This window comes from Streptopelia decaocto (assembly GCF_964273445.1).
Source record: "Streptopelia decaocto genome assembly, contig: HAP1_SCAFFOLD_163, whole genome shotgun sequence".
Classification (NCBI taxonomy): Eukaryota; Metazoa; Chordata; class Aves; order Columbiformes; family Columbidae; genus Streptopelia; species Streptopelia decaocto.
Window position 1 is genome coordinate 17,063 of NW_028116393.1, and position 21,905 is coordinate 38,967.

The 21,905-nt window shown below is 56.4% G+C and overlaps 1 protein-coding gene and 1 long non-coding RNA gene across 3 annotated transcripts in view; both read right to left on the reverse strand.

Moving 5' to 3' along the window:
* Nucleotides 1–18,760: 18,760 nt before the first annotated feature.
* On the reverse strand, nucleotides 18,761–20,143 carry LOC309452220. 2 transcript variants are annotated; one of them, XR_014186470.1, is made up of 4 exons: nucleotides 20,109–20,143; nucleotides 19,124–19,221; nucleotides 18,918–18,987; nucleotides 18,761–18,845 (listed from the first exon to the last, which is right to left on the reverse strand). It is a non-coding gene; the product is annotated as an uncharacterized lncRNA (long non-coding RNA). The 2 variants fall into 2 exon arrangements; XR_014186471.1 differs by lacking the exon at nucleotides 20,109–20,143 and having other exon boundaries at nucleotides 19,124–19,257.
* Nucleotides 20,144–20,823: 680 nt separating this feature from the next.
* The window catches only part of LOC309452221 (serine protease 53-like), a gene marked incomplete at its 3' end in the record, with an annotated part of 31,539 nt that continues 30,457 nt past the window's right edge, over nucleotides 20,824–21,905 (reverse strand). The window contains exon 9 of the mRNA XM_082076893.1: nucleotides 20,824–21,765. Coding sequence (XP_081933019.1) covers nucleotides 20,824–21,765 — 942 coding nt within the window. The remainder of the gene's footprint in view (nucleotides 21,766–21,905) is intronic.

The following is a 21,905-nucleotide window of genomic DNA, read 5'->3' on the forward strand; positions in this document are numbered from 1 at the left end:
TGACAATGGGTAGTGAGCGATGCGACCGTTGAAGGGATTGTTACCTGGCGGTATTACAGCAATGCCAGTGCACATAAATAACGGAGGACAAAGGCAGTGGTCGCCCTTTGATCGGAAAACGGTTAGGCGATTGCAAAGTGCAGTTATGCAATATGGTATGGATAATAGGCCCGTGATGTAGCTAAGGGATTCATTTTTCAAGGGGCAAGTACTAACTCCGACAGATATTAAGGCATTGCTAGAGTTATTGCTTCCCCCAATGGGGTATTAGCTGCTCTTGGACAAGTGGCAGGAAAAGGTGGAATTGGCAGTATTAGAAAATGTTCATTTACCAGCTGATGATCCGTTACGATTAGCTAGCGCGGACCGATTACCGGGTCGTGGCGACATGCGAATGGTGCTCCTCGGGCGGCGCTTCCTCCGAGGATTTTGTGGCGAGGGCTCGCTGTGGCGGCGGTGAAAGAATTACCAAATATAGGTAACCCTGTGCCACCCTATTCTACAATAAAGCGGGATCCTGGGGAGCCATATATGAAGTTTGTGGACCGCTTAAAAGAAGCTATAGATGCTTCTCCTAACCTGACTCCAGAGGCAAAAGCTGCTGTGGGAAAGATTTGACCGTGACAAATGCAAACACCCGATACTGACGGATGTGAGCCGGCTTGGGAAAAACAGCTTCTCGGGCGGAGATGGTGGAAGCTTGTATAAGGGTACCGATTATGCGACAGGAGGTAGAAAAAGCAAAAATACGCGCTCGAGCCCACACTGAGGCTTTGGCTGTGGCGTTTTTAGCCGGCGACGAAAGGCCGAAGCCCTTCTTGTCGCGGCCTAGCGTGTTTTACTTGCGTACAGACGGGACATCTTAGAAGAAACTGCCCTCGATACGCTTAGCGGCGTTACAAAAATGGCATAACTGCCCAATTAGTCCGGTAGCAGATTCTCTTTACGGTGTGGGAGTTGTACAAACGCTACGTACAGCGCTTTTGCGGTGAGTTTCCAATGCCTTGTTGTTTGAGGCATCGTTAGATGTGTGGAACGTGTTCGATTATAGGACAGTGCCAGTATTTATAATGCATATAAAAAGCCACTCTAACCTACCAGGTGGTCTAGTTGAGGGAAACAACATTATACGCAAACTTGAGGCAGTGACAGATGTATCTCCTTTTGAACAAGCCAGACGGGCTCACGAGTACTTCCGTCTATCCTCGGCATCGCTCCGAAAGCGGTTTGCGCTTACCGAGGAACGAGCTCGATCCGTTGTTGCGGCTCGTCCCGATCGTGCCCGCGTAATGCCTTTGCGACAAAAAGGAGTAAATCCTCGGGGCTTGCGGCCGGGTCGGTTACGGCAAATCGATATTACTGAATTTGCACCGTTTGGCCGACAAAAGTACGTTCGTGTGTCCATAGATACCTGTGTGGGGCTGCTGCTGGAGTCCTCGGCGAATGCAAAAGCGGTAAAGCGTTATTTATTACGAGCTTTTGCTGTCACGGGTGTTCCTACGCAGATTTAAACAGAGAATGGTCTTGCGTATCGTTCTGACACGCTTGCGACCTTCCTCGTCCGGTGAAATGTACGACACCTGTTCGGAGTCCCTTATAATTCTCCTGTCCGGGCAATTATTGAGCGTGCACATGGCACCCTGAAAAATCTTTCGTCTGTTTTGAAAAAACAAGGGGGAATTGGTGTGAGTCCAGAAGAGGTTTAGATAAAGGCACTGTATGTGATGAACTGGCTTAATCCTAAAAGTGAGACTGAAATGGAACCTGTTGTTATGCACTGTATAAAAAATGTCAAAGACTTTCCCGAAAATGTACTTAAGGTTAGTGTGTTTAATCGGACAACGCAACAATGGGAAGGTCCGACATCATTAATAACCTGGGGAAGGTGATATGCTTGTGTTTCTACAGGTAACCATAAAAATTTGTGGATCTCAGCAAAGGGGGTGAGACCTTCCTAGCGAACAAATAAGAAACCTATTACAATGACAACAACCTTTAACCTCAAAGGTGTTATCGCTTTTAGCGACGGATGTAGCCGATGTTGAGAATACCGCTTGTCCTGTCCCGACGGACGGAATGAGGAATGAGTTGACTCTGAACGCGACACGCGCCCCGACTCGACGGATGAGATCGGGTGTGAGTTAACTCCGGGTAATTCGGCGGGGCGATGCGAAGTGAATGACAGACGATCGTTCCGGGGGTCCAAATATGAATTTACTAAAAGCACATGGTGGTATACAAATTACAGCAATCGGTGACTTGGCAAAAGTATGTTATAATACCACAAAACTTATCAATACATTGACAGCAAAAGCCCTTCTAAAAGCAGTGGATTGGCAACAATTACTAACTGTAATGCAAAACTTAACAAGACTTTAGCAGCAGAACTTAAACATATAAATACCATTGTAAGGAAAAGGAAGAGAGAGAGAAGAGGAAAACTAAGATATCAGAAAGAGAAAGGGAGAGAGACAGAGAGAGAGACGGACAGTAAGATATCACCGCTCCACGGGTACGTCGGTCCCGCGACGACCTCCGGAGGGGGGGACGCGTTGAAGATTTACACGCCGCCGACCGGTATCGTACGTGAGGTTGTTTTATAAGCCGGTTCATTTACGTGCAAGATAGGAGAAGGCGGTTCGTCTCCTCCCTCTGCTCGCTCTTCCTGCTAATTTGGAAAACTCTTTGGGAAAGACTCTGGGGTCTTCAAACTAGGGGAAAGTTCACGGTACTGACCAGAAGCGAGTTGTCTTGCCCGTCAGGGGTAGCTGTTGGTTCGCGGTCTCTTTGGGTAGTTGGTTGTCCGACAGATGGTTCATCTCTATCATGCCAATTAGGCCATGAAACCTTTCACGGCAACACTGTTAATTGTCCGTATCTTCCAAGGTGTCCGCCTTCGTGGCCATAAAACTTTGGGAAAGATAACATGAGGTGTCATCTATCTCTTCCTCCCAACGTAACTAAAAACAGACGTTTAATGGATAACAAGGTCTTTGTTCTGCTAAACATGAGGGGCAGTACTTCAAGGTTGTCCCACCACTTTGTAAAACAGAGCAGCGATTAATTTTGTATTATTAGCCATGGTCACAGTTATGAAGAGTTTGACAGTGTGAAATACAGCGTATTTTTTAGGTTCAAACAACACATACAGTCTTCAAAGCATGATACAGCTTAGGAACATTAAGGCTAATATAATTACAATTAACAAGAACAGTTCCGTTTTCAATATTCCTTTGAACCAAACTGGGTATCCAACTCAGAAAACCCAACATCTTCTGTTATTTTCATGTTCTGCAAATCTTTTATCTTATATTTTATTTAATACAATATTAACGAGGGGGAGATGTAGTGGCAGAGCCCCCCCTCCTGGAGGGATGGGGTTGTCGCCAGCCTGGCGGAGCGGTGAAGCCAGAGACCAAGGAAACAAAAGGAGCCCCATTAGAAGGTAACAATGAATGAGCAAGCGCGGGACACGCGTGTGCAGAGCGCGTGGACAGTGCGTGCAGCCTATCACGTTATTGTATAGCATGTGTTACAACCCATCACATTGTTACAAGGCACGTGGAGAGGGCAGCTTTGGTATAAAGCTAACCCGGTCCGACAGCAAAGTGAACTCGGTAAAATCACATTGGTGCGTCAGGTTCCGTCTCTCGCATGGAAAAGCGACAATACAGTCCAAGAGTAATAGTTGAGTCTGGGGTCTTTGTGATTCTCAGAGGATTTTTTTGTACTGATCACAGACAGGTATTTGATTTGTGCAGCTGTAGATATTATTTACAGTCATATTAACAATGTGGTCACCTAAAAAAAAAAAAAATTATTAGAATACTCTGTGAAAAAACAGCACACTACAGAAAACGGTAGCCAAAAACAGTCTTGAGTAAGAACTGTAAAACACCAGTAAAGGGACTGTCCACCCTCCTGCCCATCGCAACTCCCTGCCAGATGATCGTACAATCTTTGCCTACGCAATTTAATGTGTCAACAAATTAACGGTGGACGCCTAGAGCTCAGTCCACCCACCCCTGACTCTACAAGTCCAGGCACAGCAGCTCCGAGCCAAACATCCACATGTGCACACCAAGGCTCCACAGAACGTGATAGACAACATGACTCCAACAACAACAAAAAAGCTAAACAACAAGAACAACTCCAAGACCAGACACGGCATCGATCAAAAGAACCTGCAGGGAGGCAGTGGTAAGGCAAGGGGCCACTACTGCAACCCCAGAATAAAAAGGAACCAAACTCCACGACACCGCCGCAACGAGCCGAGACGGCAGCACCAGCGCAAAAAGCTGGTGCAAACCCTAAAAACTTCAAGATGCTGGGAAGAAGTGCCAGTCCCTCAGACTGGATGAGTAGAGAGCAGAGCTGCCGACGCAGCCCTCAACAACACCATAAACACAACTGAACGGAAAGGTTCAAAACGCAAGGACCTGCCACGCTTTCAATTGCTGATACAAGAAAACCAGCAGACGATTAGCGCTACGCCAATCGGCACCGGCGTTCCAGATCCTGGGACGGCACCCGAGATGCCTTTCGTGTCCCTCGAACGCAACGAGACCCCAGGATCGTCTGACAGGCGCAAGGCAGGCTTCCCGAACTACACCACAACGCAGACACAGGCTGGAGCTGCCCTGCCCGGCACAAGCAGGCATCGCACTGTGAAATCCCCCAGGCCCTTTACCTGCGCCAAGGGGACGGTTCCTGGACGGCCCTTGCCCCGAACAGAACTAAACCCCCCGTCCCTGCGGTTCCCAGCCCCTCCCCAGCCCTCGTGCCTCCACTTAGCTTTCAGAGGGCCAAGGGGCTGCATCAACCTTCAGAGAAAAACACCACGTGCGCTAATAAGCATCTTCCTGCATTGCCCAATTTCTCCTCAACATCTGCAGTAACACAAGAAAACACACACTCACTTAGCAGAGACAACACACATTATACAGGCACACAGCACATCTTCCCACTGACACCACCCAACGACCCACCTGCTTACGGCGCACAGCTCGCCTCCTCTGTCGCTCTTTCGTGCCAAGTTGTCCCTCTGCACCTAAAATCAAGTTATTCAGCAAGTCACCCAGATGCTCATCAACAGCTTGACCATTCCACAGGTCTGCTTTCTGTTTAGGAATCCCACCAGAAGCTCTAATTGAGTCTCTAAAACCCTGGGGAAGGGACAGTCCGCTCCCCTGCCCACGGCTACTCCATCCCAGATGACTGCACAACCTTTGCCTGCGCAGTTTAACACGTCAACAGATCAACCGTGCACCCCTAGAGCTCCGTCCACCCACCCCTGACTCCACGCCTCCGGGCAGAGCAGCTCCTAGCCAAAGGTGCACGTGCGCAGACAGACGCACCTCAGAACGTTATCGACAACACATCAACAGCGCCAAAAACGCTCTATAACAACAACGACTCCAAAACAGAGACTGCATCGATCAAAAGAACCTGCAGGGAGGCAGAGTGAGGCGAGGAGTCTCTACCGCAACCCCAGAAAAAAATAAGAGCCAAACGGCACGGCCCCTTACGAGACGGCGGCGCTGGCGCAAACACACAGAGACGGCGGCGCTGGCGCAAGCACACAGAGACGGCGGCGCTGGCACAAACACACAGAGACGGCGGCACGGCTTAAAAACTTCAAGATGCTGGGAAGAAGTGCCAGTCCTTGAGACTGGATGCGTAGAGAGCAGAGCTGCCGACGCAGCCCGCAACGACACCAGAAAACACAACTGACCAGAAACGTCCGAAACGCAAGGACCTCCCATGCTTTCAATTGCTGATACAAGAAAGCCAGCACCCGATTGGCGCTACGCCAGTCGGCACCGGGGTTCCAGATCCCGGGACGGCACCCGAGACGCCTTTCGTGTTCCTCGAACGCAACGAGACCCCAGGATCGTCTGACAGGCGCAAGGCAGGCGTCCCGAACTACACCACAACGCAGACACAGGCTGGAGCTGCCCTGCCCGGCACATGCTGGCGTCACACTGGGAAATTCCCTGGACCCTTCACCTGCCCAAAGGGGACTGTTCCTGGATGGCCCTTGCCCCGAACAGAAATTTACCTCCCTCCCTGCAGTTCCCAGCCCCTCCCCAGCCCCCCAGCCTCCACTTAGCTTTCAGAGGGCCAAGAGACCGAATCCATCTTCAACAGATGAAAACGCCACGTGCGCTGACAGGGATATTCCAGCGTCGCCGGGTTCCTCCTCAACATCTACAGCAACACAACACACGCTGACTAAGCAGAGCAAACACACAGTATAAAGGCACAAGGCACATCTTCCCTCTGACACCACGCACCGCCCCACCTGCTTACAGTGCTCGGCTCGCCTCTTTTCTCACTCTTTCTTGCCAAGTTGTCCCTCTGCCTACAACCTTTGCCTACACGAGAACAGACACGGGCTGGAGCTGCCCCGCCGTGCACAAGCTGGCATCAGTCCGTGAAGTTCCCTGGACCCTTTAGCTGCCCAAAGGGCACTGTTCCTGGACGGCCTTTGCCCCTATGAGAGCTTTAAACCCCCTCCATGCAATTCCCAGCCCCTCCCCAGCCCTCGAGCCTCCGCTTACCTGTCAGAGGGCCAAGGGGCTGCATCAATCTGCAGAGAAAAACACCACGTGCACTAGTAAGCATCTTCCTGCATTGCCCAATTTCTCTTCAACATCTGCAGTAACACAAGAAAACACACACTCACTTAGCAGAGACAACGCACATTAGAAAGGCACACAGCACATCTTCCCACTGACACCACGCAACAACCCACCTGCACCCCTAGAGCTCCGTCCACCCACCCCGGACTCCACGCCTCCGGGCAGAGCAGCTCCTAGCCAAAGGTGCACGTGCGCAGACAGACGCACCTCAGAACGTTATCGACAACACATCAACAGCACCAAAAACGCTCTATAACAACAACGACTCCAAACCAGAGACTGCATCGATCAAAAGAACCTGCAGGGAGGCAGCGGTGAGGCGAGGAGTCTCTACTGCAACCCCAGAAAAAAATAAGAGCCGAACATCACGGCCTATTATGAGACGGCGGCGCTGGCGCAAGCACACAGAGACGGCGGCGCTGGCGCAAACACACAGAGACGGCGGCGCTGGCGCAAACACACAGAGACGGCGGCAAGACTAAGAACTTCTTCCCAGCATCTTGAAGTGCCAGTCCCTTAGACTGGATGGGTAGAGAGCAGAGCTGCTGCTGATGCAGCCCAGAAGGATGCCATAAATCACAACTGACCGGAAACATCCGAAATGCAAACACCATCCACACTTTTGGCTGATGACACAAGAATCCAGGACCCAATTGGCACCAAGCCAATTGGCACTGGCATTCCAGATCCCGGGAAGCACGCAAGATGCATGTTGTGCCCGTTGAGCACAACGAGACCCCAGGATCGTCTGACAGGTGCAAGGCAGGCTTCCCGAACTACACCACAACGCAGACAGGCTGGAGCTGCCCTGCCCGGCACACGCTGGCGTCGCACTGGAAAGGTCCCCGGGCCCTTTACCCGCGCCAAGGGGACGGTTCCTGGACGGCCCTTGCCCTTATCAGAACTAAACCCACCGTCCCTGCGATTCCCAGCCCCTTGCCAGCCCTCGTGCCTCCACTTAGCTTTCAGAGGGCCAAGGGACCGAACCCGTCTTCAACAGAGGAAAACGCCACGTGCGCAAACGGCCGTCTTCCTGCATCGCCGGGTTCCTCTTCAGCGTCTGCAGGAACACGAGAAAACGCACGCTCGCTAAGGCGTGCCAGCACACGGCGTCGTGGGGTAAACGCCGACCCCTTCCGCAACACCCACCTCCTGCTAAGTTCCACGGCGTTCCGTTCGGCGCGTCGTACCGTGGGCGCGGTCACCAACCCTTGTCGCTCGTGACGCCTAAGACGGCGAGAAGCAAAAGAACTGTAGCGCCTGGAACGAGTCCCCGGCCGCAAACGCTCCTCCTCGCCCCTAGCCCGGCTCACCTCAAATGCTCCTCCCAGGCCAAAGGGCCCACAAAGCGCCTGCAAAGGGAGAAGGAAGCGCTGAACCGAGTCACCGGGCAATACCGGGCTCCTCAACACCCACCGCCGCCTCACCTTCTCGGCTGCCGGCCGGCGTGCGGCTTCGCCCCTCCCAGCTCGTCTGCGGCACCTGCAAAACCAGAGGCACGCGCTCGGACGCCGCCCGAAAACACAGCCTGCCGCAGACGCCCCCATCTCGCCCTCCCTTACCGGGGCCGCTCGCCCACCCGGCCGCCCTTGCTTTTGGCTGCCACGCTGTTGACCACGAAGACGCTCAGCTACCGCCTGTAAAACACAACCAAAGGACGCTCAGACCTGCACCAGCAACACGGCACCTGAAACGAGCTGCCGCTTCAGCCCAGCACTCCGTGCTCACCTTGCCCCAGGACCTGCGCTGCCGATACCCAGCTTTCCTCTTCGCTTCCCACCTAGGAAAAGCAGAAACGACTGGGCTTAGCTAGAGCCACACAGCACAGCTTCCCTCTGGCACCACGCACCGACCCACCTGCTTACGGCGCACAGCTCGCCTCCTGCGTCGCCCCTTCTGTGCCAAGCTGTCCCTCTGCACCTGAAATCAAGTTATTCAGCAAGTCACCCAGCAGCTCATCAACAGCTTGACCATTCCGCACGTCTGCTTTCTATTGCGCAATAGCATTCCAAGCTCTCGGGGAGTCTCCAAAACGCCTGCGCGGGGACCCTCCACTCCCCTGCCCACGGCTACTCCAGCCCAGATGACCGCGCTACCTCTGCCTACGCAATTTAACGCGTCAGCAGATTGGCCGGGGACTCCCAGAGCCCCGTCCACCCACCCCGGACTCCACGCGTCCCGGCAGAGCAGCTCCGAGCCAAACGCGCACCCGCGCGGACAGACGCTCCACAGAACGTTATCGACCACACGACGGCCACAGCACCAAAAACGCTCCACAACGAAAACGACACTCCGAGACCAGACAGGCATCCATCCAAAGAATCTACGGGGAGGCAGCGGTGAGGCCAGGAGCCTCTCCTACAACCCCAAATGAAAAAGGAGCCCAACGTCACGGCTCCTGACGAGACGGCGGCACCGCCGCAACCCAGCAGAGACGGCGCAACCAAACGAGAAGCTGCTGCAACGCCTAAGAACTTCTTCCCAGCATCTTGAAGTGCCAGTCCCCGAGACTGGAAGGGTAGAGAGCACAGCTGCCGGCACAGCCCAGGACAACGCCACAAACACCACCGACCAGAAACGACCGAAACGCAAGAACCCTCTACGCTTTCGGCTGCTGATACCAGAAAACCAGCGCCCAACTGGCGCTACGCCAGTCGGCACCGGGGTTCCAGATCCCGGGACGGCACCCGAGACGCCTTTCGTGTCCCTCGAACGCAACGAGACCCCAGGATCGTCTGACAGGCGCAAGGCAGGCGTCCCGAACTACACCACAACGCAGACACAGGCTGGAGCTGCCCTGCCCGGCACACGCTGGCGTCGCACTGGAAAGGTCCCCGGGCCCTTCACCTGCCCAAAGGGGACTGTTCCTGGATAGCCCTTGCCCCGAACAGAACTTTACCCCCCTCCCTGCGCTTCCCAGCCCCTTCCCAGCCGCCCAGCCTCCACTTAGCTTTCAGAGGGCCAAGAGACCGAATCCATCTTCAACGGATGAAAACGCCACGTGCGCCGACAGGGATATTCCAGCATCGCCGGCTTCCTCCTCAACATCTACAGCAACACAGGAAAACACACGCTGACTAAGCAGAGCAAACACACAGTATAAAGGCACAAGGCACATCTTCCCTCTGACACCACGCACCGCCCCACCTGCTTACAGTGCTCGGCTCGCCTCTTTTCTCACTCTTTCTTGCCAAGTTGTCCCTCTGCCTACAACCTTTGCCTACACGATAACAGACACGGGCTGGAGCTGCCCCGCCGTGCACAAGCTGGCATCAGTCCGTAAAGTTCCCTGGACCCTTTAGCTGCCCAAAGGGCACTGTTCCTGGACGGCCTTTGCCCCTATGAGAGCTTTAAACCCCCTCCATGCAATTCCCAGCCCCTCCCCAGCCCTCGAGCCTCCGCTTACCTGTCAGAGGGCCAAGGGGCTGCATCAATCTTCAGAGAAAAACACCACGTGCACTAGTAAGCATCTTCCTGCATTGCCCAATTTCTCCTCAACATCTGCAGTAACACAAGAAAACACACACTCACTTAGCAGAGACAACGCACATTATACAGGCACACAGCACATCTTCCCACTGACACCACGCAACGACCCACCTGCTTACGGCGCACAGCTCGCCTCCTGCGTCGCCCCTTCTGTGCCAAGTTGTCCCTCTGCACCTGAAATCAAGGTATTCAGCAAGTCACCCAGATGCTCATCAACAGCTTGACCATTCCACAGGTCTGCTTTCTGTTTAGGAATCCCACCAGAAGCTCTAATTGAGTCTCTAAAACACTGCGGAAGGGACAGTCCGCTCCCCTGCCCACAGCTACTCCATCCCAGACGACTGCACCACCTTTGCCTGCGCAGTTTAACACGTCAACAGATCAACCGTGCACCCCTAGAGCTCCGTCCACCCACCCCGGACTCCACGCCTCCGGGCAGAGCAGCTCCTAGCCAAAGGTGCACCTGCGCAGACAGACACACCTCAGAACGTTATCGACAACACATCAACAGCGCCAAAAACGCTCTATAAAAGCAACGACTCCAAACCAGAGACTGCATCGATCAAAAGAACCTGCAGGGAGGCAGCGGTGAGGCGAGGAGTCTCTACTGCAACCCCAGAAAAAAATAAGAGCCGAACGGCACGGCCCCTTAGGAGACAGCGGCGCTGGCGCAAACACACAGAGAGGGCGGCACGGCTTAAAAACTTCAAGATGCTGGGAAGAAGTGCCAGTCCCTGAGACTGGATGGGTAGAGAGCAGAGCTGCCGACGCAGCCCTCAATGACACCATAAAACACCACCGACCAGAAACGTCCCAAACGCAAGGACCTGCCACGCTTTCGGCTGCTGATACCAGAAAACCAGCGCCCAATTGGCGCTACGCCAGTCGGAACCGGGATTCCAGATCCCGGGACGGCACCTGAGACGCCTTTCGTGTCCCTCGAACGCAATGAGACCCCAGGATCGTCTGACAGGCGCAAGGCAGGCGTCCCGAACTACACCACAACGCAGACACAGGCTGGAGCTGCCCTGCCCGGCACACGCTGGCGTCGCACTGGAAAGGTCCCCGGGCCCTTTACCCGCGCCAAGGGGACGGTTCCTGGACAGCCCTTGCCCTTATCAGAACTAAACCCACCGTCCCTGCGATTCCCAGCCCCTTGCCAGCCCTCGTGCCTCCACTTAGCTTTCAGAGGGCCAAGGGACCGAACCCGTCTTCAACAGAGGAAAACGCCACGTGCGCGAACGGCCGTCTTCCTGCATCGCCGGGTTCCTCTTCAGCGTCTGCAGGAACACGAGAAAACGCACGCTCGCTAAGGCGTGCCAGCACACGGCGTCGTGGGGTAAACGCCGACCCCTTCCGCAACACCCACCTCCTGCTAAGTTCCACGGCGTTCCGTTCGGCGCGTCGTGCCGCGGGCGCGGTCACCAACCCTGGTCGCTCGTGACGCCTAAGACGGTGAGAAGCAAAAGAACTGTAGCGCCTGGAACGAGTCCCCGGCCGCAAACGCTCCTCCTCGCCCCTAGCCCGGCTCACCTCAAATGCTCCTCCCAGGCCAAAGGGCCCACAAAGCGCCTGCAAAGAGAGAAGGAAGCGCTGAACCGAGTCACCGGGCAATACCGGGCTCCTCAACACCCACCGCCGCCTCACCTTCTCGGCTGCCGGCCGGCGTGCGGCTTCGCCCCTCCCAGCTCGTCTGCGGCACCTGCAAAACCAGAGGCACGCGCTCGGATGCCGCCCTCAATATACTTTTTAACGGAAATTATGTGAATATACTACATATTAGAGCAGCCTCTTGACATCAGGAAGGAGACCTGTCTTAACAGTGATGCTGCTGAAGAACATTAAATGAACAATATACATCTTGTCCTGTTAAAGGGCTTTACAGAAGACCATAATAAAGTTTTCTGTGAGATGTGGCTCTGGGCTGGTTCAGACCATCTCTTCCCCAGTCCATCTCTCCTTTAAGTACCAGAAATAAGCTTCCACACGGACAAGGGGTGGTTTAGGAAAAGTCAACAGACTAGGAGGCATTTATATGAAAAGCACTTAAATTATCTAATCTCTGTAGCTCATTTAAGGACTGCTAGGGGAAGAGAAGGTAGAGATAAAGAAACTTAATGAGGTCAGGCCAAAAAATCAACACATGATCAGCAATCAAATGCTTGCTAACTGCTGCCTGGTCACTATAAGTGATGAGTTTGACAGTTTCTCAAGAAGGGAGACCATTACAAAAATAGTAAGAACGTTCCACTAAAAAAAACCCCACTGAGCCAGTATTAAAGCCATAGTAAACAGTGAAAGCCTAGTAAAGCACTGTTAGTCATTGCTAAAGTATCGCTAAGCAACCCTTTAGCCTCCTCAGGACCGGATCAGCTTAATCACAGCAATAACTCACAGCCCCTCAGCCCTGCTTGCAAGGTTTAGTTTGAAGGGCTGTGTAATTTCCTCTGACACTCAGTGAGAGTTGCCACTCCAACTCCCAGCCCCTACAGGACTGCAGATCCCAGGGGTTCCAGAAGCCAGGCTGCAGGACACAGCAGCCAACTCATCCTAAAAGACACACAATGTTAATTCATCCTCACACTTCACTTCTTTGCTGGTTGATAATCAGCAGCTGATACCCATTTCAGTACTGATTTAAAGGAGCTCAGCCTTGTTCTTGCCCAAAGCTACACTAGCTGCAGTCAAGATTTCTGCTAAAACTGGATTTAACTCCAGTAAAAGACTGAAACCAGGGAACTCCTGGGCACAGACCTCATTGGACTATTGCTCTGAGGTGACAGCTTACTGCTAGGCATTGCTACCATTTCCCATCTTTATTTTGTATGCCATTTACATCTGTACCATCTCAGCAGGACCTCCAGAGTGGTCCTTCCCTGTATATTAGTAATAAATCACCCACCACAGTGAATTCAACCAGGGTGCCAGCCCACTTGGTCTAGTCTCTAAAGCAAGCTCCAAAGAAAGACAAAAGGAATAAGTGACTTGACCATCACCAACCTGATGTGAAACCCAATGTGATGAGAGGTCAATTAGAGAAGAGCACAAATAAACTGATACTTCAAAAAAAGCCAAGGAGCCTGAGAAAAACAAGTTAAGCAAGTCTTGCAGGTATCCCTAGTGCTGCCCACCCTGTGGTCCCAGGCGCTGGGGAAGCAGCATCCGGCAACACATCCACTTTCCCAGACTGCAGCCAACAACACGGGGAGTTCCCAGACACCTTCCCAGCCTTTCTTTGCCTCCATCTGAACGTCATTCTCAGATTAGCATAGCTATACTAACAACCAAGCTCCTCAGCCTACCCAGTGCTTTGACAAAGGTACAGCCACTTTCATCTCCAGTCTGACAGATGTGGTTTGTCACCAGCTAGACCCACAGCGTGGTTTTAACGAGCCGTGAGGATTTACTCCTGTAGTTATCTGCTTCCCTTGGCAAGGTGATAATTTCCCGTGAACCAGAATTACTTGTTCACTCCAAAAGTTTAAGTCCATGCCACAAGAGACATATTTGCTCACAGTAATTTTTATAACAGGAAAATAAAGAGATGGGGGGCAGTATTGCTTTTTAGTGAAATCAGGGTGACAGCTACAGAAATACATACTCAGATATTGCGCCTTTGTCAGAATTACCATTTCAGAGCAGGAAAGAGGCGCCATAGAAGTCAGAAACCATTATATATTATCTTTGCTTGAGGAAGATCCCAAAAAATTCATGCCCTGTCATAGAGCTTGATGTCTGAGGCAGATGGGGCCAGCTCATGTACTCTTACTCACATGGATGAAGAAATGCTCTCCCGCCAACACGACGGTCTGGGGGAACTCCTCCCTAATTTAAACAATTCAACTCCCAGCTCACGAAGAAAGAGTTCCTTTCTTTACTTCCTGAAAAGACAATGCACATAAGCAACGTACAAGGTGGTTTAGCTTCATTACAGCGACTGCTCCAGATGCTCCCTGAGGGAAAGGAACCAAGAGCAACCCCAGTGAGGGCTCTGCCCAGCTCCCACAGAGCCCAGACACAGCAAACAGAACCACCAAGGGATGAACAGGCCCAGGGCCACCCAAGGAACCCAGTCAGGAGCAAATGCAGACAGGACCAGACAAGCCACAACACACACGCAAGGGGCCATCCAGGAGACACCTACCGACAGCATCAGTCCAAGGAGCACAGGCAACAACAAGGCTGCAGACCAGCACTCCTGCAGCAGAGCTCAAAGAGCAGGTGAGAGCCCTGGGCTGAGCTTAAATAGGATCCAGGGCCTGTGGTCAGGCTGTGGGTGAGGTCCCAGGTGAAGCTGTTCAGACCCATTAAGTCCACCTGACACATAGACCTGCTGATATACGGTGCATTAAGCCATACTGATTTATTCCTGTGTAAGACCAAAAGCAGACACCCGTCACATATCAGAACATCTCCCAAAACAACCCCGTGATAAAATCCTTTGGCTTCCCTGAACCGTGGATCTCTGGTTGTGAGCAGCCCATTCTCAGGTTAGACCTCGCCTTGCCTGATGAAAATGCTGGGCTGACAACAGGCAGTGGCAGTGCAGATAGATTTTATGTTTTTTTCTGAGTTCCCAAATTCCTCCGGTTAACGCCACCCCAGAAAAAGCACATCACGCAGTTTAAAAACTAAGCCGCCTCCAGTTGAATTTACTTTCCCGCACACCAGCTCCCCTGGGGCAGAGCTCTGAGGAACAGAAATGCCTGGCTTTAGACAGTCAGATTTGAATAAGGCCGTGATAAATTTATTTTTCCTAAAATCCAGCATGTATAGACAGTGTAGCCCACCCTTCCTTTCACGTCTTCCCTATCTGAGGCTGAGCCATCTTCCTTATATTATCATCTCGTGCTCTGGTACAGCACAATTATTTGTTACCCACTAGCAGTACCAAACAGAACACTGTAGCATAATGTAAGTCAAAATGGCTCGCATCAACATCAGACTCATAAGATCAACACTGATGGAGCTGTGAAGCCGCAGCTCCTGCCGGTTCTGACGGTTCTTTCTTATCTGGCACCTCTGACTGCTTGTGTTTCTTATCTGGCACCTCTGGCTGCTTCGGGGCAAGCAGCGTCTCTGCCCCCTGGCCGTGCGCTGCAGTACCCGAGTTTCGCCACAGGGCGGCAGCACTGAGACCCGCCGCAGCACCGCATTGGGGCGGCCGGTGCAGCACCGCGCTTTGTCCACAGGACGGCGACACTGAGACCCGCCGCGGCACCGCATTGGGGCGGCCGGTGCAGCACCGCGCTTTGCCCGCAGCCTTTCCCTCCTTGTCCAGTTCATACAGTGGCCTCTGCTCACAGCAGCTTCTGCTGTAGTTTTTGCCGTTCGAGTGCACAGTCAGAACCGAGACGACCCGACCGAGACGAGGAGTCTCTCCAGAGAAATCCCCCGGGCGCACCGAGAGAGTCCTCGACTCTAACCCTAAGCCTAACCCAACCCTAACCCAACCCAACCCTAACCCAGCCATAACGCAACCCTGACCCCCTACTGTTATTTTGGGATCACCCTGTGATGTGAGGCACCAAATCCCCCCAAACCGATTTCAAATCCCATCACTTTGGGGTGTTTTATTGTGCACGTTCAGCCGCGGGGACCCCGGGAGCCGCCGCTGGGGACACCGGGGACACCGGGGACACGTGGCGGTGCCGCTCGCACACGGGGCGCCCGTTGTCCTCGAAGAAGGTGCCGCTGGGGAAGGGGGAGGAGCACACCTGGGGACGTGGGGACATTAGGGGTACGGGGACATGGGATGTGGGACACCAGGGATGGGGACACACAGGGAACATGGGGACACCGGGGCCCATGGGGACACCAGGGATCACGGGGAGATGGAGACATGGGGACACCAGGGACACCAAGGACCAGGAGACACGGGCCGGGGGGACCCCAGGGGCACAGAGATGCAGGGACACGGGTGGGGTGTCCCAGGGGACACGGGTGGGGGTTCCCAGGGTGTCACCTGGCAGACGAAGCACCGCGGGTGCCACAGCCCCCCCATGGCGGCCACGAACTCGGCGACAACGGGAGCCGAGCAGCCCGGGCAGCGCGGGGAGAACAGCAGCGAGAAGTCGCGGGGACAGAAGGGACGGCCGTCCTGCTCCACGAACCCTGCGGCACCGGGGACAGCGCGGGGACATCAGCGGGGGGACATCACGGGATGGAGGGGACAGCGCGGGGACATCAGCGGGGGGACATCACGGGATGGAGGGGACAGCGCGGGGACATCACAAGGGCATCATAGGGACGTCACAGGGCCATGGGGACGGAGGGATGAGGAGACAGGGGGACGGGGGGATGGGGGAACATGGGGACAGAGGGACAGTGGGACAGGGGGACGGGGGGACAGGGGAACGGGGGGACAGAAGGACAGGGCGACATGGGACATGGGGACAGGGAGACATGGGCAATCCCTGACATTCTGTGATTCTGTGATGGGGACATGGGGACAGGGGGACATGGGGACATGAGGACACGGGGACAGGGGAACGGGGGGACAGAAGGACAGGGGGACATGGGACATGGGGACAGGGGGACATGGGCAATCCCTGACATTCTGTGATTCTGTGATGGGGACATGGGGACAGAGGGACTGGGGGATGGGGGGACATGGGGACAGGGGCACTGGGGAGCGGGGGACGTGGGGACAGGGGCACTGGGGGATGGGGGGACGTGGGGACAGGGGCACTGGGGAACGGGGGGACGTGGGGACAGGGGCACTGGGGAGGGGGGGACGTGGGGACAGGGGGACAGGGGCACTGGGGAGGGGGGGACGTGGGGACAGGGCACCCACCCTGGTCCCCCAGGGCCTTCCCGCAGTGGGCGCAGCAGAAGTGCTGCGGGTGCCACGTGTGTCCCAGCGCCGTCACCACCTCCTGGGGACACGGGGACGTGGGGACGTCACCCGGGAGCTCCCGCCACCCCGTGTCCCCACGCGGCCTCCCACGGCCCCCATGGCCCCCCAGAAGGTCCCACGTCCCCCCCGACCCCCCATAAGGTCCCATGTCCCCCACATCCCACCATGTCCCCCCATATCCCCCCAGAAGGTCCCATGTCCCCTCCTGACCCCCACATCTCCCTCTGACCCCCCATAAGGTCCCATGTCCCCCCAACCTCCATGTCCCCCCACATCCCCCCATGTCCCCCCATAAGATCCCATGTCCCCCCACATCCCCCCATGTCCCCCCATAAGGTCCCATGTCCCCCCATAAGGTCCCATGTCCCCCCCAACCTCCATGTCCCCCCACATCCCCCCATGTCCCCCCATAAGGTCCCATGTCCCCCCATAAGGTCCCATCTCCCCCCACATCCCCCCATGTCCCCCCATAAGGTCCCATGTCCCCCCATAAGGTCCCATGTCCCCCCCAACCTCCATGTCCCCCCACATCCCCCCATGTCCCCCCATAAGGTCCCACGTCCCCCCATAAGGTCCCATGTCCCCCCCAACCTCCATGTGCCCCCCACATCCCCCCATGTCCCCCCATAAGATCCCATGTCCCCCCACATCCCCCCATGTCCCCCCATAAGGTCCCATGTCCCCCCAACCTCCATGTCCCCCCACATCCCCCCATGTCCCCCCATAAGGTCCCATGTCCCCCCATAAGGTCCCATGTCCCCCCCATAAGATCCCATGTCCCCCCACATCCCCCCATGTCCCCCCATAAGGTCCCATGTCCCCCCATAAGGTCCCATGTCCCCCCACATCCCGCCATGTCCCCCCATAAGGCCCCACGTCCCTCCATGCCCCCTCATGTCCCCCCATCCCCCGTGTCCCCATTGTCACCTGCAGCACGGGCTGGTGGCACTGGGCGCATTTGGGGGCAAAGAGGCGTCCGTAGTCGGGGGGGCAATAGGGGACCCCCCCCCGCTCCAGAAACGGGGACCCCCCCAGGGCCCCCCCGCAATGGCCACACACCAGATGTTCGGGGTGCCAGAGGCGCCCCAAAGCCACCAGAGCCTGGGGGGACATTAGGGACACCCTCCAGTTGGGGGACACCCCCACTTGGAGGGGGCACCAAAGGACCCCCCATTGTTGGGGTTCAATGAGGGACCATCCCCATCTTGGCCCATTGAAGGGGCCTCCAAAGAAGCCCCAACTTTGGGGTTCACCGCAAGACCCCTCCCCACAACATTGGGGTTCCCCACCAGCCCCCCATGTTGGGGTTCACCAAGTGTCCCCCCCACGCTGAGGTACACAAACACCCCCCACACTTTGGGGTTCACCAAAAGACCCCCCCATTTTGGGGGTTCAATGAAGAGCCATCCCCATCTTGGCCCCATTGAAGGTACCTCCAAAAAAGCCCCAACTTTGGGGTTCCCCACAAAAACCCCCAACTTTTTGGGGTCTCCCCCACCTTTGGGCTCCCCCCCCGCCCAGGGGGGCCCCCACAAACCTACCTTGCCCGCGATTGGCCGCCGACAACCCCCACAAACCCCCTTGTCCTGCGTGGGGACTCCCCGATTGGCCAGGTCCTGCTCCAGTGTCACCAGAAGCTCCTCAAGGTTCCCCCCGCTGGGACCCCCCAATTTTTGGGGGAGCTGGGGGGGGAAATGACCCCAAAAGAAACTTATGGGTGGGGAGGGGTCATGTGGGGGGGGACACCCCAAAACCCCCTGGGACTTACGGGGGGGTGAAGGTTGAAGTCGGCGAGTGAGGCCATCAAACGGTCCAGCTCCTGCATGGCCGAGGAGGGGGGCGCCCCCACATTTCTACGGGGCATGGGGGGAGTTTTGGGGTGAAAATGGCGGGTTTGGGGGGTCGGGGGGTGGGGAGGTACTCACTGCGCCCCAGATTTGGGGGGAGGTGGGAGCTCTGGGGTCTTCGTGGGGGAGACGTGGGGCTCGAGTTCAGCTGGAGGGGGATTTGGGGCCATTTAGGGAGTGATTTGGGGGGTGCTGTTGAAGGGTTTGGGGGTGATTTGGGGGATCTTTGGGGTGACTTCAGGTCTGATTTGGGGGTGATTTGGGAGTTTTTGGGGTCCCGGTACCTGCGGGTCCCCCCTGGGTGCCGTCCAGGTCCTGCAGGAGGCGCTCGAGCTGCCCCAGGGTGGGCGGGGCCCGGGGGGGGCGGGGCCTCCACACCGAGCTGGGGGAGGGGACACGGCCCCATGGCCCCAATGGCCCCGTGTCCCCATTGTCCCCATTGTCCCCATATCCCCGTTGTCCCCAACATCCCCCTGTCCCCATTATCCCATTATCCCCATTGTCCCCATATCCCCATTGTCCCCAACATCCCCATGTCCCCATTATCCCATTATCCCATTATCCCCATTGTCCCCATTGTCCCCATATCCCCATTGTCCCCAACGTCCCCATGTCCCCATTATCCCATTATCCCCATTGTCCCCATATCCCCATTGTCCCCAACGTCCCCATGTCCCCATTATCCCATTATCCCCATTGTCCCTATATCCCCATTGTCCCCAACATCCCCCTGTCCCCATTATCCCATTATCCCCATTGTCCCCATATCCCCATTGTCCCCAACATCCCCCTGTCCCCATTGTCCCCATATCCCCATTGTCCCCATGTCCCCATTCTCCCCAACATCCCCCTGTCCCCATTGTCCCCAACATCCCCATGTCCCCATTGTCCCCATTATCCCATTATCCCATTATCCCCATTGTCCCCAACGTCCCCATGTCCCCATTATCCCCATTGTCCCCATTGTCCCCATATCCCCATTGTCCCCAACGTCCCCATGTCCCCATTGTCCCCATTATCCCATTATCCCCATTGTCCCCATTATCCCCATTGTCCCCATATCCCCATTGTCCCCAATGTCCCCATGTCCTCATTGTCCCCATTATCCCCATTGTCCCCATTGTCCCCATATCCCCATTGTCCCCAACGTCCCCATGTCCTCATTGTCCCCATTATCCCCATTGTCCCCATTATCCCATTATCCCCACTATCCCATTGTCTCCCCGTTGTCCCCATTGTCCCCCAATGTCCCCATGTTCCCCCCCAGACCTGTAAAGCTGCTCCGTGTCCCCCCCCGGCACCTGGGGACAGAAACATTGGGGGGTTAAATGGGGACATGAGACATCGTCACCCCCCAGTGCCCCCAGTGTCCCCAGTGTCCCCAGTGCCCCCAGTGCCCCCAATGTCCCCAGTGTCCCCAGTGTCCCCCAGTGCTGCCAGTGTCCCCTGTGCTCCCAATGTCCCCAGTGTTCCCAGTGTCCCCCAGTGCTCCCAGTGTCCCCAGTGCCCCCAATGCCCCCAATGTCCCCAGTGTCCCCAGTGCCCCAAATGTCCCCAGTGCTCCCAGTGTCCCCCAGTGTCCCCCAGTGTCCCCCAGTGTCCCCATCGCTCACATGACCGTAGGGGAGCGGTGGTCGGGGTGGGGGGATGTCCCCGCCCGGGGGGGAGGGGGGGCGCGCCAGCCGTGACGTCATCTCCAGGTCAGCCAATAGGGCGTCTGGGGAGGGGGTGTGAGGGGACCCAGGAGTTCAGGAGGGACCCAGGCGTCCAGGTCCCCCCCCCCCCCCCCCGCCCAGGACCGACGGACGGACGGACAGACGGACGCAGTCCTTACCCAGGTCCTCCATGGCTGGGATTGGGTGTGGCCCCCCCGGGTGACGTCACTGCACGCGGGCCCCTTGGTGGCCTTGTATGGAAGCAGCCGGACGCCTGGGTCCCCCCCCGGACGCCTGGGTCCCCCCGGACCCCAGGGTCCCCTGCAGTTTCAGGGTGCTCCCGGATGCCTGGGTCCCCTGTGGCGGGGGGGGTTTCCCCGGACGCCTGGGTCCTCACTGGCTTTGGGGTGCTCCAGGAGGCCTGGGTCCCCCCGGATGCCTGGGTCCCCTGTAGTATTGGGGTGCTCCTGGATGCCTGGGTCCTCAGTGATCCTGGGGTTCCCTATAGTATTGGGGTGCTCCCGGATGCCTGGGTCCTCAGTGATCCTGGGGTTCCCTATAGTATTGGGGTGCTCCCGGACGCCTGGGTCCTCAGTGATCCTGGGGTTCCCTATAGTATTGGGGTGCTCCCGGACGCCTGGGTCCTCAGTGATCCTGGGGTTCCCTGTAGTATTGGGGTCCCCCCGGACGCCTGGGTCCTCAGTGATCCTGGGGTTCCCTGTAGCGTTGGGGTCCTCCCGGATGCCTGGGTCCTCAGTGATCCTGGGGTTCCCTATAGTATTGGGGTGCTCCCGGACGCCTGGGTCCTCAGTGATCCTGGGGTTCCCTATAGTATTGGGGTGCTCCCGGATGCCTGGGTCCTCAGTGGTCCTGGGGTGCTCTGTGATTTCAGGGTTCCCCCGGACTCCTGGGTCCCCTGTAGTACTGGTGTTCTCCCGGACGCCTGGGTCCCGCGTGGTTCCAGGGCTCTCCCGGACGCCTGGGTCCCCCATTGTTGGGGTGTCCCCCCAGTCTCCAGGCTCCTCCCAGCTGTCGGGGTCCCCCCAGATGTCGGGGTCCCCCCCGTCCTCCTCTTCCTCCTCTTCCTCGCGGGGGTCGGGGGGGGTCTGGCTGAAATAGGCCTCCCGGGTGACCCCCAGAATCCAGCGCTCGTATTGGGGGGCGGCCGTGAACTTGGGGGGGCCCTGGGCCCCGCAGCCCCCCCCGCCGGCCACCCCCAGCAGGAACCAGACCCCCCGCTCCAGGCAGAACAGGGGGGACCCCGGCGGCGCCTGCGGGGACACCCCAAAGTCAGGGTCATGGCGGGGGGGAGGACACCCCGAAAGTGGGGACGGAGTGTCCTGGGGTCACCCCCCCCAAAGGGAGACACCCCGAGGGACCCCAAAACATCCCAGAAGGGACCCCAGAAAGG